The sequence below is a fragment of the Salvelinus sp. IW2-2015 genome, linkage group LG14 (genome assembly GCF_002910315.2).
Source record: "Salvelinus sp. IW2-2015 linkage group LG14, ASM291031v2, whole genome shotgun sequence".
In the NCBI taxonomy this organism is placed as follows: Eukaryota; Metazoa; Chordata; class Actinopteri; order Salmoniformes; family Salmonidae; genus Salvelinus; species Salvelinus sp. IW2-2015.
Window position 1 is genome coordinate 18,989,193 of NC_036854.1, and position 19,621 is coordinate 19,008,813.

Consider the following 19,621-nt stretch of genomic DNA (forward strand, 5'->3'; position numbering starts at 1 on the left):
CCATTCTAAAATGTGCAGTTTTGTCACACAACACAATGCCACAGATGTCTCAAGTTTATGGGGTATTGTGTGTAGATTTGATGAGCGAATTTTTTTTTTTCATCCATTTTAGAATAAGACTGTAACGTAACAAAATTAGGAAAAAGTCAAGGGGTCTGAATACTTCCGAATGCATTGTATATATATATTTTACCATCAAAACCAAGCCCAGGCTTAATGACGCCACTGTTCCAGACTGATTGTGAAATATCGTGTATAGTCCTTTCTGTGATCAAACCGTGTCAGAGCTTTAAGCGACAACAAACTCTGTGATAATTGTGATAATTATAGAATAATTGCAGAACTTCAAAAATGACTTTTTCTAATTATTGTTGAGAAGAAAGAACAAACAAAAAAGACGCAACCAAAAGTGAATTGCACGTTTTTATTATAGTTTTGAAACTATTACAGAGGTATTCATATTGCAAAGCACTCGCAAAGTCTTGTGAGTTGCTCGACATTTATGCGTAAAAACTTGTCCTATGGAGCGGAAATATATTAAAGAGACCCACTTATTGGAATTACCACACTGATTTCCTCCTTTAAGACAAGCTTCGCAGCTCTTCCATATGTTTAGTATGTATGGTTACTCTTGCTAAGGCACTGTGTCTTCCTGGTCATGACATTATGTTATGGTTTCACAGTGAGTCCCACCGTTTTCTATGTATTGGCTATTGAGAGGTGTTGAAGCCACCATTCGGCCATATTGGCACTCCCCAGTAGGAGCAGTCCTCCATAGGAATTGGCGGAATTCTACAGTATTGCAATTAAAGGTTTCAAGGACCAAGGCACTATATTTAAGTATAAAAAAACACAATGTTTTTAGATGTTTCAAAGTTTTATTTCTATGTTTAGCTTCTATAATATAATTTAAACGTTTTAATTACGGTGTCTGTAATATAATAAATGTGTCAAAAACTAAATGTAGACATTAATAAACGCATTTCCATATCTTCCTAAATATTTTTTACAAAGGAGGAGGAATGCCAAGATGGTGGTGTGGTGGCTTCAAAACAGCACCCCCTGTACGTGTTGAAACACATCTATGGTCACACCTGCTTTATTGAGGACCAGTTAGTGAGATAAAGTAGTTACACTGTTTTGAAATTTTACCTGAACTTCACAAAAATATGCATGAACGCTCACTCACACACACACACTCACGTACACACGCACGCACACACACACAGACACTGGTTGTTACAGCACTGGATCAAGAGTTTTCCTCATACACACAGTAGCTTAAAAAAAGGCCAACTCTGGCAGTTATTTCCAGCGTATAATAACGTGGAACACTATGAAGAGGAGAGCACACTAGCTCCAATAGAAATGATAGGCATTGTATCTTTATCAACCTCCAACTGAAATCAAATCAACTTCTGAAAAAGATTGAAACATATTTACAAAGAAGTCTCTAGACAGACACAAACGAAATAACTTAACAGTTTACACATAGGAGAGTTCACCTACAGAAGCAAGGCAAACGTTTCCTAAACCTGAATTATAATCCTTCTCGTGATAAGGAGAATGAGCAGAAACAGAAGCTCCACTGTTTTCTATAATACTTATTTATACTTGGCATTTTCTTTAACCCCCTCCACAAAAGATGGAACACTGTCAGAATCTGTCAGCATATCGAATCTAAACCAGTTCAAATGTAGCAAGAGATCCAACCCAATGGTCCACCACTACATCATGTGGTGTTGAAATGAAGCAAGACCTTCCGTCAGAGCTTCCAAAGGCTGCTTAGCGCTCCAAGTTCCAACAGAACGTTCCAGGTTTGGTACGTGTAAGTCAGAATACTGAGTAGAGAAGCCAGACCATTATTCGATGATAGCAAGGTAAAGGCACTGGGAGGGGGGCAACACGTTCCACAAGGTCGAGGCACTCGTCAATGACTCAGCAGCCTAAGGCGGGCTAGCCAGCCCCCCAGGATTGAAGTGGGTTCCGAAGGAGGATGTTTGGGAGTAGCAGCAGCAGGGATCACAGTCGTAGCTGGGGAATCTTTGGATGATGCCTCCCGGTATGGGATGGTAGTGCTGTTGTGCAGGTCAGCATTGATGAAGCACTGGGAGCCCCTAATGTGGTCGACGCCATGGATCAGCTGGCCAGACCGCCCCTCCAGGGGCCTGTAGGGTAGGGGAAAGTACGGGGCCTCCTCAGAGATGGTGGCGATCCGCTCGTTACTCAGGTATCTGTGGAGGATGTCCTCTCCTGTAGGGATAAACAGACAGACAGACAGGCATCTCAATCAATCAATGAAATGTATTTAATAAAGCCCTTTGTACATCAGCACTTACACAACACCTGCCGAAGCCTCTGTTCAAGGTTAAGTCAGTCTAAGAAGGAGTTGAGGCCAAAATCAACAGTGGTTATGCTGGGGCTTACCCTAAAGTTAATGAACAACGACTTAAGAATTCGAGGCACGCAGTCCGAGCCGGCCTCAGTTTGTCCTGCAGAGTAAATAAGCCTGTGAAATGGCAATTCTGATAACAGTAGATTAGCCTCAGTTAGGTTCCGTCCCAAACGGTACCCTCAGAGCTAGCACATAACGTTCTGAGAGCCATATGTTTCTTAGACGTTGATGAGAGTGTGGTTGTCCTATGGTTATTTTGCATGCAACCTTCCCACAATGTTCTGGGAATGGTGCAGGATAGCCAGCTAGCACATAGCATTCTGAGAAGCATGTGTTTCTAAGGTGGGAATTTCAATACTTCAGCATAACGTTTCCTAATGGTTTCCTCAGGGTTCTATTTGGAAGTAATTTTCTCAAATTGTTCAGAGAATGTTAAGAAACAAGAAACAAGAAACATTCTGTGGGAATTTCAGTACTTCAGCATAACGTTTTTATACAGGTTTCCTCATGGTTCTATTTAAAGTCATGCTCCCAGAATGCCCAGGGAATGTTAAGAAACTATGTTCTTCTGTGGGAATTTCAGTACTTAAGCATAACGTTTTCTGGTTCTATTTAAAGTCATGTTCTCAGAACATTAAGAAAACTTTCCATTAAAAAAAACCAAGAAAACATTAGTATCGTTCAAAGAACATTCTAAGAATGTTATTTAAAAACATATACATTCAGTTCTCAGCGCCAACAAAACCCTATCCTGTTAAGTGTGTTCAGGTGTGTTGGCCGCACCCACTAATTGGCCAGACCTGAGCTTAATGAATGCTTGTTCACTTTGAAATGGGGTCTGTTTGAATAGACTAAAATTGACAGCTTTGTATGAGTTTAAAAAAAACACATCATGATAGCTCCATCCTTGTGGCGCAGTGGATTAATACCATGGATAGAGAACAGAAGATCATAGGTTTGAATCTCACTGATGGTGTGCTAAAATAAATGTTAAATTTTTAAAAAAATATATATTTTTTATTGAATATCCAAAACATTCAATATATTTGCAGTGGAGCCGCTCAATAACTACATCATTTCAGTCATCCAACAGACTCCCATTCAGAGCGACACACAGAAGCATCCAGGGTCAATGCTCAGCTCAAGGGCACATTGACAGATCTCCCACCAGGCCAAAAAACGTGAACCTGAACCCTCCAATATCCCCCCACAGTTCCCCAATAGCTGTCCCTCAACCATTCGAGACCCCTCCCACAGTCCCCCCCAAGATGAAAAATAAAAAATACAATTAATTCCATACCCCATTCCCAAGAACCCTCCAATGCACCAACAACCAAGAAAACAGCAAACAACAATGCAAAAAATATCTCCAGCAACACATATCTTTCAACTATGCTGTGATGTTTAATGTACAATTTCAATCTATCTAATTGAATAGAATCCACAGATTGTGAGTTTAAGATAAATAGTTTTACTAAGAGTATTAGTATATTAGTAATTGACTGACCCGGTCTCTCCAGATCTCCTAACAGTACTATTTCTAGGTGTCACGTTCTGACCTTAGTTCTTTTGTTATTTCTTTGTTTTAGTATGGTCAGGGCGTGAGTTGGGTGGGTTATCTATGTTGGTTTTTCTATGTTGGTTTTTGCGTTTGGCCTGGTATGATTCTCAATCAGAGGCAGGTGTCGTTAGTTGTCTCTGATTGAGAATCATACTTAGGTAGCCTTTTTCCACCTGTGTTTCGTGGGTGTTTATTTTCTGTGTCTGTGTGTTCCACACGGAACTGTTTCGGTTGGTTATTTCACGTGTCGTTTATTGTTTTGTTTCAGTGTTCGATTTTTTAAATAAAGAGCATGAACACGTACCACGCTGCACATTGGTCGTCCGATCCTTACTACTCCTCCTCGTCTGAGGAGGAGGAAGACAGCCGTTACACTAGGGTTAATTTTAGATCAATGCGTTGCATTTTCAGCCATTCCTGAACCTGAGACAAGAAACAGGCTACCTGAGGGCAATACCAAAATAAATGGTCTATTGATTCTGTATCCTCACAACAAAATCTGCAGAGCTTCGATGATTTTATGCCCCAAATATTCAACATTTTGTTGGTGGCAAGAATTCTATATAATAATTATAGCTGAAATGCAGGAAGTCTTGAATCTTGCGTTGTTTTATATATCAACTCATACACCCTGTACCATGGAATCAGTACATCAAAAATCTCTTCCCAACTATTTTACAATCTGTATGGCACAGTTGACAACATCCTGGTCCTCAAATGAAACGGGTATACTTTCCTATTTATGCTATTTTTATTCCTCCGACAGTTTTGATCCTTTATATTGGGCAGACAGACCAGTTCCCTACCTCCTCCCGCTGCCACCTGCCTCCATTTTGGGGGTAATGCTGTAATCAATTGGTTGTACTCTTGGATTGAACAGACCTTCCAGTACAATTCTGATAACTCCATGAAGGACATAATTCCACCATTCCAATTTACAATAAAATTTAAGAACAAAATACCCTTTTCAAACATCTTTCCCAAAAATACAGGTATTTTATCAACCCGCACATTTGAGTTCAGCCATAATATTTGTTGTAATATTTGTTCAATAATTTCATGGGGACGAAATTGAAATTGTAGCCAGCTCTGCAATGCTTGTTTGAAAAAGAGAGATACTTTAAAAAAGTAGCATTTTCAATTAATCGAAAATGAGACATGGCAATCTGCACAAAGGCAAAAAGGCAATTTTTAACCAATGGATGAGTTTTTCTTACTTGATAACCATTTAGGGTTCAAGTAAAACTTTTGAATAAGTGAAGCTTTTAGAGAGAGGTTTAGTGCCTTTATATTTAATAATCTCAACCCACCCAATTCATATTCATTCAAAATCAAAAGTAACAGTCAGTATACGGTGTGGCCACCAGCTGCATTAAGTACTGCACCACATTTGCCAGGTCTTGCTGTGAGATGTTACCCCACTCTTCCACCAAGGCACCTGCAAGTTCCCGGACATTTCTGGGGGGAATGGCCCTAGCCCTCACCCTCCGATCCAACAGGTCCCAGACGTGCTCAATGGCATTGAGATCTGGGCTCTTCGCCGGCCATGGCAGAACACTGACATTCCTGTCTTGCAGGAAATCACGCACAGAACGAGCAGTATGGCTTGTGGCATTGTCATGCTGGAGGGTCATGTACCGGATACAGTCTCTTACGACGTTCGTTTATCTCCCTTGGAAATTGGTCATTAAGACCGAATTTGGTCCCTTTAAGCTCCCTTCCCCTGCTTTTGATCAGCTCCTTTTGTTGGTCGTGTTTAAATTTTGCATAATTAATACCTAAGCAAATTAGTATCCATGTGTCCTATCTGTGCTTGGAGTTTAAAACAGTTAACCCCAACTAAGGTAGCAATGTTATTAAAAGTTGTATCGAAACATGTTCTCAGAATGTCATTAAATAACATAGAATTTCTGTTCTCAGAACGTTAATAAAGCCTCCCAGGAAATCTTTCAGGGAATCATAGTAAAAGGTTCTCAGAACCTCCCTATAACCTAAAAATGAACATTCCCAGAACAGGCAAAATGTTCACTTCTGTTCTCAAAATGTAAAAAAAAAAGTTCAGTTTTACCGGTCAGGAAACGTATGGCTTTGTTCCCAGAACCAATGGGAAACCAAAAACGTACGTTCCCACAACTTCCAAGGAACCAAATGTGCTAGCTGGGCTATTGCTTAAATAGTGCACTACTTTTGACCAGAGCCCTTAGGGCTCTGGTTAAATGTAGTGCACTATTTAGGGAATTTGTTGCCATTTGGAACACATCCTGAGTTACTGCGCTGCTTTGTTTTGGCGGTGTTTCAACCAGGCAGGTGTACTGTAGCTGTAGAATGCTTACCTTTCCTCCCTTGAGGCCAGGGTCTGGAGGACGAATCCGACATGCCCAAACACGAGTCTACAGGCATGGACAGGGGCCGCTGTTTACCTGTAAAGTAGAGTTCAAATGTTCTGTAATTACTACTTATGCCAATATCGATCTCATCAATCTTTCTGAATGGGGGTGCAGGAATTGTTTCTGCTTATAATTTCCAATATTTTGGTAGGCTATTTGTTAGTCAACTATATTTAGATACAGGCAAGCTTCTCTTCTGTCATTATATGTTGCCCTAGAAGACTAAATAAACACTTGCTCACCAGAATAATGTCATAAGTGATAGAATGAATGCATCAATCTAGTTAACATCGGTAAAATTCTCTCTGTCATCTCTGCTTCTTTCACCTAGCAAAGACATTTAGGGACCGGGGAGAAAATGTGATAACCCCCCAAAATATGTTCTGTGCAAAATTTGGCATCAGTTTGAACTGGTCGCAAGGAAATAGAAAGCTGTGAAAATGACCCGACATGTTTCTGATAAGATTTCTGAAATACTATCAGTTTTTATGATGCTGATAAAGATAGCACCTCTACAGATGGTCCCTAACTGCGCATTCACATTCTCTCAAGATGCTGAAATAAATCAATCATATTTCTCCACTCCTGTTTCTGAGTCAAAATGTACATTTGGTGTATCATTTTACTGCAACAAAGGCTTAACTCTGCAGGAGTTCATATTAAGACTATGTGAGAGGTTATACTGTAGACCTACATTCTGTGTCAGTTTCCATTTAACTTAACTGAACAGTAGGCTACAGTTCTCTTGACTTGCCATAAGCCTATTTGAAGGCCCGGTCAAATGACTGTCCCGAGTGGCGCAGTGGTCTAACTACAGTGGTGTCACTACAGACCCGGGTTCGATCCCAGGCTGTGTCGCAGCTGGCCGCGACCTGGAGACCCATGAGGCGACTAACAATTGCCTCTGGGTTGGGGGAGGGTTTGGCCGTCCGGGATGTCCTTCTGCATGCGGACCGGGCGCATACACGCTGACTTCGGTCGCCAGCTCTACAGTGTTTCCTCCGACACATTGGTGCAGCTGGCTTCCGGGTTAAGCGAGCAGTGTGGCTTGGTAGGGTCATGGTTCGGAGGACGCATGGCTCTCTCCTGAGTCCGTACGGGAGTTTCAGCGACGGGACAAGACCGTAACTATCGATTGGATATCATGAAAAAATGTATATATAATGTGTATAGCGCCTCACAATCATCACACATAACATAGGCACTGCTATCATCCTCTTTCACCACCTTCCCAAATCCTCCCTTCTCTTTATTTTCAACTCTCCATTTCACAGCTCTTATTGAATTAAACTCCGACATTGTCATTTTTGCATTAGTGGATCAAAGTAACTTTTTCTTCCAGTTCCCAAAAGCTTACGGCGATTGGCGTGTCGGCTATTTGGTGCCCGTGAAGCTATGCATACGCACTAATGCCAGGTAGACCCAAAATAATGAAAGAAAAACCTCAATGTAACCTACAGATATAACTTGCGCCGCTACCCACCCGCCTGCCCTTCATCCACACAATATTTCGTGACCCTAAACCCACCCGCCCGCAGATATAACCGCGGGGACTGCAAGTTATGAGTCAACCTACGCGTCACTAGTTCCCACAACTTCCAAGGAACCAAATGTGCTAGCTGGGGTGCTTGTTGGTGTGTGCTTGTGTGTGCGAGCGTGCATGTGTGTCTGTTACGGTACTGACCCCTTGTGGAGGTCCGTTGTCTCAGGCGGGCTACTGGGGCTGGTTGGATGTTGGGCTCCGTGGGAGGACAAACTTTGATCTTGTTGTCATAGTCTGCGATGGTGAAGCGTCGTCTACCCTCATCCAGGAAGGAGTTAGGAGACTGAGAACCCTTTGGTCTCAGTTGGACCTTCACACTCACTTTCGGCTTCCCATCCCTTAGATGAGCGGTATATGAGGTGGGAAAGAAGGGAAATGTCACGATCAGCTAACAGAGCACTAATATGAATTCTAGAGGAGGCTGGTGAGAGGAGATATTTATTCAATTCCAGCCATTACAATGAGCCTGTCCTCCTATAGCTCCTCCCACCAGTCTCCTGTGATAAATTCAATGATGGGTACAAAGACAGAGAGACTGAATAAGTGACTGACTCAGACACTCACCGTGGGGTGTATGGGACAGTGGGGGGAGGAGGGATAAACAGGTCCAGATTGGTCTGCTTCTCTTTCTTCATGAGGGCTTCAGAGGGGGCATGTTTTGGAGACTGGATCTTGGGCATACTGGGGGCACTCTAATACACAAAAAACAAAATACTTGTTTTTAGAAGAAAGATCTTACAAAAATGTTGTCATATAAAGTCACTGATACCCTGGGCAGAGATGTGTGTTAAATGTGTGAGGCAGCTTAGCTGTTAAAACCAGAGAACATTCTCTACAAGTACACTGTCTCAGCTAAATGAAACAATACCATTACGTAATACGGCGTTATTTCTAATTAAGCTTACTTTCGTTTGGTAAATCCACCAATAGTGGCCTGGTTTAGTATGACTGTGAGGACCTGAGACCTGGCATGGACACTACACTTAGCAGACGACTTATTACACAACAAGAGTCTTTTTATCTTGAATTGCTTCCTGCCCACTTCAGAGGTTCTCCGCTCTTTCCCAAGGCCCAATATTGTCCCTAACGCAGGGATAAAGAGCTTTTTAGATTACTGTAATTACATAAACAGATCTAAAAGGCTTTACAGGGTCCATTTTTTTGTATTTGTCTGTCTCAAAACCAATGTGTGACCTTTGTTAGGTCTGGGCGGAGTGTAGCCTCTAATGGTGAACTAAGAGACGAGGTGTAGACAGTCAGGGATTGGTAAGACTCTTAAACTAGAGATCTCTCTGGACTCGAAGATTAGAGGGTATTCAGGGCACACTGACTCAGCCCAAAACGTACATTTAAGCACTATGCAATCTATTTAAAACACACATCCTGAACCCAGCCTATTAGGTCACATTGGACCTATTGTCTCTGTGAACATGAGTCACGTTCAAAACATGTCTGACATCAGTACATGCTCGAACTTTGTGCTGTTCTTTCTTTTTTAAGAAAGAGGGGAAGAAGGGATTCATTGTTCACCCTTACAACCCACCCAGTGGAAGACGCAGCCTGGTAGGCTGAGGAACTGAGGATTTGGTCCTCTCTTGTCAAACCCCACCAAAAAGAAACAGCTTTGGGATGCCACACACACATATTTCACACCTATGATGACAGATGAACATACATCCAGAATTGATTCAACACTAGGATATCAAAGGGTGATAAGGGGAGATGGTCTACCTGCCCTACACGTGTTCTTCAATCAACTGTGTGTGTGTGATGGGGGTCTACCTGCACCAGGGGGGGCCTCCAGCGCATGTTCTTCAGGGGGGCCGGGGTGAAGCTACAGGTACCCGAGGGCCTCTTCTTCACCACCAGACTAACACCTGCGGTGTCCGCCTTCAGCTTCCCCACCAGGTTCTTCAGCTGCCAGCCCACCTGGAGACACCAAAGACAGACAGACAGGACAGCTCGTCAGACACAGCCAGCATCACAACCCTCATCATAACCAACATCATCACAACTATCAACAAAACCCATTTCCATTTGCGACTGTACTCTCATGCTGCAATGAAACGAGCTATTATCTGCCTGGCTTTCTTGTTGGGCTAGATTAAACAAAAAACAGAGATCTCTCTCTGCCCTGGGTAAGTGGTGCAATTGATCAATAGGAGGTAGCGAAGAAGAACCACCTACCACTGTCTGCTTGTTGACCTGGATGACCTCGTCTCCAGCATGGATCCTGTGTGTTCTGTCTGCCGGAGACTGGAGGACAGAGGGTGATAGGTAGAGGATGAGCATATAAACATCACAGGAGTTCCTTCACCCTGACTGGATCACTCCAGACCATCTTGGACTACTACTATCAGAATGGATGGGATACTCACATGTTCTGTGGTTCCAGTGATGACGTGAAGCCCATCGTAGGTGGATTTGATATACATCCCCTGAGAAGATCCAGGACAACATAAGGAAGAAGCAATCGATCTCAGAGACTGAGATATCAAACAGTACATCTAGCTTGGGCTGATCATGTAAGATCGCTATGGGCCCTGGTCTAAAGTAGTGCACTATATAGGGCATATGGTGCCACTTTGGACGCATGCTAACTCTTCTCACCAGTCCTTCTCCAGGTCTGACGTTGGTGATGTGGACCTCCTCCAGACAGGCCATCTGACTCTTCTGGGGGTCGGAGGTCATCCTCATTGTCTGCTCACAGATCACGTTCAGAGCCACAGACTGGAATGGAACATATAACAGAATACACTCAGCTACAATGTCTCATAACACCAATAGATTTCACTGGATTGGGAAATAACCGTGGTTGTTGTAATCTCGTTCACAAGACACTGCCTCCCAATGTATGCGCAATTAGCCTGGGGGCAAGGTTACGGTCCTTGTAAAGAGCTATTTTGGTGAGGACTTCGGTGTGGTGGATCTCTGGTGTGTGGTCATTCATGGAGCTAAAATTCAGGAGAGGGGAGGGACAGACTGTAGTCACACACGTCCTGACTGGATTGGCTAACGGCTGATAATTTCGGGGTTCTTTCAAAAGGCATTTAAGCATATGGGTGTGACTTATCCTTGTGCTTGTATCTCTGTACACTGCCCTCGTTGACTTGAAAATTATCCTTTTTCACAAGGTATGCGGCACATTCTTTTGCTTTTGCATTTGTCTTCTGATAAAAACGTGTCGTAGGAGACTTCCGTTGCACCACAAGGTGTCCTAATTTCGTCCGACGGGTAGGGTCTCCTACAAGGCATGACGCCATAACGTTGTCATTACTTGGTGTGTGACGCTGTAAGTTTGGATCGTCAAAACAAAGGGAGCTGTTTGTTCCTGGAGAACTCTACAGAACGCTGAGGCCTGACGCAGACCACGGAAGTCAGAGAACGACTTGCATTGGCATTGTACAACTTGGCAGTAAACAGCCTAGCATGGGAGGCTGAGGTGATACATCGGGTCAGGCTCTGAGGGAAACTGCAGATAATCCAAAATAATATTATCGGTTAGTTAATGAAGTTTTTAGCTGACTGTGTGAACAAACGGCCCCTTTGGCAGTGTTATCTAACACAGGATGTGGAAACAGGGCTTCTGTGGACCATCACGGAACTGGGATGCCTCCCAAATGGCACCCTATTCTCTATGTAGTGCATTACTTTTGCCCAGGGCTTATAGGGTCAAAAATAGTGCACTATATAGGGAATAGGGTGTCATTTGTATAAATAAAGCCCTCCACCCTTACGGGAACACAGCACACATCACAAGGATGACTGTAAAAGGGAAGTGTGTGTTTGTTTGTATATGTGTGTTTGTATGTGTGTGTGCTTCCCCACAAGAATATTAAACAAATAAAAATTTGACCAATTGGGGACATTTTGTTGGTCCCCACAAGGTCAAATGCTACTTCTAGGGGGTTCAGGGTTACGGTTAGAACTAGTGTTTGGGTTAGAATTGGGTTTAGGGTTAGGAGATATGGTTAGTTTTAGGGTTAGAGGCTGTTTAGGGTTAAGGTTAGGTTTTGGGGTTAAGGTTAGGTTTAGGTTAAGGGTTAGAGTTAGCGTTAGGTTTAGGATTAGGGGTTAGGGAAAATAGGAGTTTAAATGGGACTGAATTGTGTCCCCAAAAGGTTAATTATACAAGAGTGTGTGTGTGTGTGTGTGTGTGTGTGTGCGTGCATATGTACATGCATGCCTGTGGGTACTGTATGTGCGAGTGTGCTTCCTTGCATGTATGCCTGTGTATATTTCTGTGTGCGTTCAAGTTTATTTTGAAGCTCCAGGGCTGAACCGGTAAACAGAGTCCAAACCAGAGATAAAAAGAGGAACCATTACTTACTACTTGTAGTATCTTCTCCTCCATCTCATAAACTGTGCAGTCCTGCAATTAAGGACAGACGTACTGTATATGTGAGAAGATGTTACAGTCAAAACACTCAAGCTACACAATACCAGTGGTGGACAAATATTTGTGAAATAAAACACTGGGGAGTGAACCCCAACAGGAATGCAAAAGTTGCCCAAATATACAGGACGATGGTTCTTGTGGGCACTTAAATAACAACTCCCTATAAACCGTGTGACAAGATGATTGCATGACAGTTCTTAACTATGGGGAGGAGTGAGAACACTGCTTCGACTCTGTATCCTATTCCCTATTTAGTGCACTACTTTTAACCAGGACCCTATGGGCCCTGGTCAAAGGTAGTACACTAAATAGTGAAAAGGGTGCCATTTGGGACACAAGCTCTATCCTTCACTATGGGTTTTGTGGAAGACAGCAAAATTGGGCTACTAAGCACGTTTGGATCTTCCCTCCTTCCACGTGCTGCTGGTGGAGGTCTTCAGTGGAAACATATGTGCTTTAAACTGTCAGTGGTCCTGCTCTTATTGCATCCTGTGGTGTGTGTCTGAATAGGGCACACCTTCAGCTAACACTTCCTATTTAAACTCCACCCGAATGTGTAACAGAGCAAATTAAGTAGCCTCTCGTGCAGGGGTTTTAAGGTCTCCTTTCACAGACGTTATTGTAAGATGGGCTAACTTTGAAACCACAGAGAGTTTTCTGTTTTGCTTTTACATGACTTTAAAAAAGCGGCCATTTTTGGTTCGCAGAATGTTCATGAGAGAGGCTCTGTGTGCATTTCGGTGTTGACTACTCGCATGAAAGACATTTACTGAGGGGGCAAGATCCATCATGCTTATTTCTCAAACCCACAAAAGTTGTTCCCAAAGTCCTATGAAACCTCACGAGAGTGAATAGTGATTATTAGAGGACAAACCTTCTGAACAGTGGAGGTGAGCTCCAGACACAGCTGAATGATCCGGTTCTTAGTGGAGGTGAAGTCACTGATCCCTGTCAAAGGAGTCCTGTCATAGACACAAACCAGAGGAGAGACATGAGTCAGTCACCTCCATAAAACACACCACAGTTAGGGCTTTTACGATGGCCTTATTACATGACCGCAGTCAAATTCCACGTGACCGTTTAGTCATGGTAATTAGTCTTCTCCAAGCTCTGATGCTGCTGATGGTCATTAGTAGCCTACCAAACGTTCTAACTGCCTGGTACTCAGCAATCTATTGTCCGTCTAATCACTCTGACATCAATGCATTTGTTTTCAATCAATCCATCAGCTTTATATAGGCGAGGCCTACTATATTTATTTATCAACTTTCCTAATTGCTTTGCTTTACAACAGGAGTATAGTCTACCTGGCTGGCATAAAAATGAACCATGGGAAAAGGATCATCCACTCGCTATATAAGTGCATCAACGACATGTATTTGACAATATTAGCCTATCACTTGTGAATGATGCCCAGCGTGTGCAGTAAATCAACAACAACAAAAATTAAACACATTAATCCGCTTTACAACCGGTGTAGAGCCTAAGAGACAATTTATGCTTTTTTTTTTCTCTCTCCCCAATTGTTAGTAGGTAAAGTCTTGTCTCATCGCTGCAACTCCCGTACGGACTCCGGAGAGGCGAAGGTCGAGAGCCATGCGTCCCCTGAAACACAACCCAACCAAGCCGCACTGTTTCTTGACACAATGCACATTCAACCAGGAAGCCAGCCGCACCAATGTGTCGGAGAAAACACCGTACACCTGGCGACCTGGTCAGCGTGCACTGCGCCCGGCCCGCCACAGTAGTCGCTAGTGCGCGATGAGACAAGGATATCCCTGCCGGCCAAACCCTCCCTAACCCGGATGACGCTGGGCCAATTGTGCGCCGCCCCATGGGCCTCCCGGTCGCGACCGGCTGCGACAGAGCCTGGGCTCGAACGCAGAGTCTCTGGTGGCACAGCTAGCCTTAGACCACTGCGCCACCCGGGAGGCCTGACAATTTATGCTTGATCCGAAAATGCTGTCAGATTTTCACCATAAAAATGCATCTTTATAATAAAGCATTACATGCAAAATCGCATTACATGCAAAATCGCATTTGTGGTCACTTTTGAGAACAGTGTTTTCCCGCTAATTTATTGCATTTTGGAACATACGCGCTTATAGCCTACTGCCATGTGCGCATTGCTGCGCTTATAATGTGAAGAAATAGCCTAATAGTTTATCAATCTTTTAAGCTAAACGTTCTGATCTGTTGCATCAGCCCCATTGCTTTAAAACATTTTTGATGTGAGTGGTTGTATTAATTTGGGATCTATCCCATCCCACAACTGTCCCAGACTACGTTTGAAATATTTATTTATTGCACAGAAGGACAAGTTGACCTATGGGGGATAGTGGGTTGTCATAGGCTAGTGCGTTTGCTGTTCGTAAGGCCTACTCATCTTGTTGACTGACAGAAAGTAGGCTAGATGTTGACAGCTCATCTAACATCTCCAATATGCACCTCGGAATTTGCGTCCACGGAGTGTCTGTCTTCACTTGTAGCCTACTTCTTAGCTGAGATGCCTGTGAGAATGACCCGATCATATGAAGAGCAGTTTGATATCTGAGAGAGCTATATGAGTGAGAGGTGCTTCGGGGCACGGCAGCCGGAAGAAGGGAATTATAATTATTATATTCAGCTCACGGGCACAACGGCCATTTTAGCCGCAAAAGGCATGATTTTTTTATGGGGCATTACGGTTAGACAAGGGGGATGCTGCCGGGAAATTCAGGAAATTCAAAGCCTGGTGAGAATATTATCAACTGCTTGTCAAATTGTGAATGAGACACTGATGAAATGTGCAGCCTGCAAAAGAAACAAAGCAGAGCTTATGCCTTTCATGTGGCTTTTTTCAAATCATAATTAGAGTCACATCATTCAGCCTTGGAATGTTTGAAAAAATGTAAACATATAGCCCAAAGTTTGTATCACAATTAAGTTGCATAAATAACTGTAAATTAAACATATAGGAGGACCTGTTTCTTTAACTGTTCAACACAGAATAACTGCATGTGCTCACTCCCTCGGAAATCGTTCGGAGAAAATATCCTTTCTATTTTATTCAGCTTTGTTCAATTGTATTCTTCATACTGTAAAATAATGTGAAATAATGCCACGGAATTCTAAGCCAATTTTGTCTGCTAAATGAACTAGTGTAGCCCACAGCCATATGGCATAGCAATATCAGGGCCTAACATAAGGACAACTCAGAGTATGCTATTCTGTTCTTCTGAAATAGAATACATTTTCTTCATATCATGTTTTTTTTTTAGACCTATCTAAAATAAATCATGGATTTATTGTGAAGGTGTAGGCTATATTACATGGATTTGTTAGACTTTTTAAAAATGTAACGTTCCAAAAGTCTTGCTTTAGTGGCTTGTAGGCGATGCGTGGAAGCCAGGAGATGCTAAACGTGTTTATGTTCATTTACGGTCAATTACAGTGAGACCGGCACATATTTGCTTGGCAGTTATTTGCTTGACAATCTCCGGCTGAAAACATTTCATGACAGCCAAAGCCCTAACCACAGTCAAACACAACACAGTAAACTCACTCCACTTAAAACAAGTAATACAGGAATCCTCTCAATGCGTGTACAAACATACCAATGTCAGCCATACCAGAGAAGAGACAGGATGGTTACAGACGTTAAAGTAAACAATGCAAATAGTATAGTAACACCCAACAGTAGGTGTTACAAACACGGCTAACAATACCAGGTGCAAATCTGGAAGTGGATATGACAATTCTGTATAATGTATCTGTATATCCTGTATAATGGTACTACTTCCGGGTTGGAGCGAGCGGTCGCATTTCACACTTCGCGCCGCTGGTACGTTTTACTTTTCATTACATTTCATTATAGTACAACGGTTTGATTTGTCTGATCTTAGCAATTATTTTTAGCTAGCTACATAGCCGTCTTTGTATCAAAGATAATTGTGTAGTTTATCGTAGTTATCGTAATTTACCGAAGTTAGCTAGCCAGCTATTTGTCTTCCCTGTTAACGTAGGAAACACTGCTAGCTAGCCAGCTAGCCAACGTCTACCGTCTACCGAATAGCAGCACTGTAGAGACTATCACATTTACATTACATTGCAACGGAACGACTTGGTTAGTGTAGTGTTAGCTAGCTACATAGTTGTCTTTGCTGTCAAGATAATTGTGTAGTTTTGAGTAATTGTCTAGGTTACCTAGCCAGTTACCGAGGCTACCTAGCCAGCTACACTTTCAAACTAAGTCAACAACGCAGCCACTGCTAGCTAGCCTACTTCAGCAGCACTGTATCATTTTAGTCAATAAGATTTCTTGCAACGTAAGTTTAACTTTCTGACTTCGAGACGTGTAGTCCACTTGTCATTCCAATCTCTTTGCATTAGCGTAGCCTCTTCTGTAGCCTGTCAACTATGTGTCTGTCTATCCCTCTTCTCTCCTCTCTGCACAGACACACAAACGCTTCACACCGGGCGTGGCCGCTGCCTGGTGTCCAGCGCGCACGACCCACGTGGAGTTCCAGGTCTCCGGCAGCCTCTGGAACTGCCGATCTGCGGCCAACAAGGCAGAGTTCATCTCAGCCTATGCTTCCCTCCAGTCCCTCGACTTCTTGGCACTGACGGAAACATGGATTACCACAGATAACACTGCTACTCCTACCGCTCTCTCCTCGTCTGCCCACGTGTTCTCGCACACCCCGAGAGCTTCTGGTCAGCGGGGTGGTGGCACTGGGATCCTCATCTCCCCAACTGGACATTCTCTCTTCTCCCCTGACCCATCTGTCTATCGCCTCCTTTGAATTCCATGCTGTCACAGTTACAGCCCTTTCAAGCTTAACATCCTTTATTTATCCGCCCCCAGGTTCCCTTGGAGAGTTCATCAATGAGCTTGACGCCTTGATAAGCTCTTTCCTGAGGATGGCTCACCTCTCACAGTTCTGGGTGACTTTAACCTCCCCACATCTACCTTTGACTCATTCCTCTTGCCTCCTTCTTTCCACTCCTCTCCTCTTTTGACCTCACTCTCACCTCTCCCCCCCTACTCACAAGGCAGGCAATACGCTTGACCTCATCTTTACTAGATGCTGTTTTTCCACTAATCTCATTGCAACTCCCCTCCAAGTCTCTGACCACTACCTTGTATCCTTTCCCTTCGCTCTCATCTAACACTTCCCACACTGCCCCTACTCGGATGGTATCGCGCCGTCCCAACCTTCTCTCTCTCTCCCCCGCTATCCTCTCCTCTTCCATCCTATCATCTCTTCCCTCTGCTCAAAACTTCTCCAACCTATCTCCTGATTCTGCCTCCTCAACCCTCTCTCCTCCCTTTCTGCATCCTTTGACTCTCTATGTCCCCTATCCTCCAGGCGGCTCGGTCCTCCCTCCTGCTCCGTGGCTCGACGACTCATTGCGAGCTCACAGAACAGGCTCCGGGCAGCCGAGCGGAAATGGAGGAAAACTCGCCTCCCTGCGGACCTGGCATCCTTTCACTCCCTCCTCTCTACATTCTCCTCTTCTGTCCTCTGCTGCTAAAGCCACTTTCTACCATTCTAATTCCAAGCATCTGCCTCTAACCTAGAAGCTCTTTGCCACCTTCTCCTCCTCCTGAATCTCCTCCCCCTCCCCCCCCTCCTCCCTCTCTGCGGATGACTTCGTCAACCATTTTGAAAAGAAGGTCGACGACATCCGATCATCGTTTGCTAAGTCAAACGACACGCTGGTTTCTGCTCACACTGCCCTACCCTGTGCTTTGACCTCTTTCTCCCCTCTCTCTCCAGATGAAATCTCGCGTCTTGTGACGGCCGGCCGCCCAACAACCTGCCCGCTTGACCCTATCCCCTCCTCTCTTCTCCAGACATTTCCGGAGACCTTCTCCCCTACCTCACCTCGCTCATCAACTCATCCTTGACCGCTGGCTACGTCCTTCCGCCTTCAAGAGAGCGAGAGTTGCACCCCTTCTGAAAAACCTACACTCGATCCTCTGATGTCAACAACTACAGACCAGTATCCCTTCTTTCTTTCTCTCCAAAACTCTTGAACGTGCCGTCCTTGGCCAGCTCTCCTGCTATCTCTCTCAGAATGACCTTCTTGATCCAATCAGTCAGGTTTCAAGACTAGTCATTCAACTGAGACTGCTCTTCTCTGTGTCACGGAGGCGCTCCGCACTGCTAAAGCTAACTCTCTCTCTCCTGCTCTCATCCTTCTAGACCTATCGGCTGCCTTTGATACTGTGAACCATCAGATCCTCCTCTCCACCCTCTCCGAGTTGGGCATCTCCGGCGCGGCCCACGCTTGGATTGCGTCCTACCTGACAGGTCGCTCCTACCAGGTGGCGTGGCGAGAATCTGTCTCCGCACCACGTGCTCTCACCACTGGTGTCCCCCAGGGCTCTGTTCTAGGCCCTCTCCTATTCTCGCTATACACCAAGTCACTTGGCTCTGTCATATCCTCACATGGTCTCTCCTATCATTGCTATGCAGACGACACACAATTAATCTTCTCCTTTCCCCCTTCTGATAACCAGTGGGCGAATCGCATCTCTGCATGTCTGGCAGACATATCAGTGTGGATGACGGATCACCACCTCAAGCTGAACCTCGGCAAGACGGAGCTGCTCTTCCTCCCGGGGAAGGACTGCCCGTTCCATGATCTTGCCATCACGGTTGACAACTCCATTGTGTCCTCCTCCAGAGCGCTAAGAACCTTGGCGTGATCCTGGACAACACCCTGTCGTTCTCAACCAACATCAAGGCGGTGACCGTTCCTGTAGGTTCATGCTCTACAAATTCGCAGAGTACGACCTGCCTCACACAGGAGCGGCGCAGGTCCTAATCCAGGCACTTGTCATCTCCCGTCTGGATTACTGCAACTCGCTGTTGGCTGGGCTCCCTGCCTGTGCGATTAAACCCCTACAACTCATCCAGAACGCCGCCAGCCCGTCTGGTGTTCAACCTTCCCAAGTTCTCTCACGTCACCCCGCTCCTCCGCTCTCTCCACTGGCTTCCAGTTGAAGCTCGCATCCGCTACAAGACCATGGTGCTTGCCTACGGAGCTGTGAGGGGAACGGCACCTCCGTACCTTCAGGCTCTGATCAGGCCCTACACCCAAACAAGGGCACTGCGTTCATCCACCTCTGGCCTGCTCGCCTCCCTACCTCTGAGGAAGTACAGCTCCCGCTCAGCCCAGTCAAAACTGTTCGCTGCTCTGGCACCCCAATGGTGGAACAAACTCCCCCACGACGCCAGGTCAGCGGAATCAATCACCACCTTCCGGAGACACCTGAAACCCACCTCTTTAAGGAATACTAAGATAGGATAAAGTAATCCTTCTAACCCATCTGTGATGGGTCTGG

General features: G+C 44.5%; 1 protein-coding gene across 1 annotated transcript in view; it reads right to left on the reverse strand.

Moving 5' to 3' along the window:
- Positions 1–410: 410 nt before the first annotated feature.
- The window catches only part of cnksr3 (cnksr family member 3), a 41,830-nt gene continuing 22,619 nt past the window's right edge, over positions 411–19,621 (reverse strand). Inside the window, exons 4-13 of the mRNA XM_024000321.2 lie at positions 13,160–13,247; positions 12,217–12,258; positions 10,497–10,616; positions 10,265–10,324; positions 10,074–10,142; positions 9,669–9,815; positions 8,451–8,578; positions 8,028–8,224; positions 6,290–6,376; positions 411–2,253 (exon numbers count right to left, since the gene is read on the reverse strand). Of these exons, the coding sequence (XP_023856089.1) occupies positions 1,931–2,253; positions 6,290–6,376; positions 8,028–8,224; positions 8,451–8,578; positions 9,669–9,815; positions 10,074–10,142; positions 10,265–10,324; positions 10,497–10,616; positions 12,217–12,258; positions 13,160–13,247 (1,261 nt within the window). The 3' untranslated portion in view covers positions 411–1,930. The remainder of the gene's footprint in view (positions 2,254–6,289; positions 6,377–8,027; positions 8,225–8,450; positions 8,579–9,668; positions 9,816–10,073; positions 10,143–10,264; positions 10,325–10,496; positions 10,617–12,216; positions 12,259–13,159; positions 13,248–19,621) is intronic.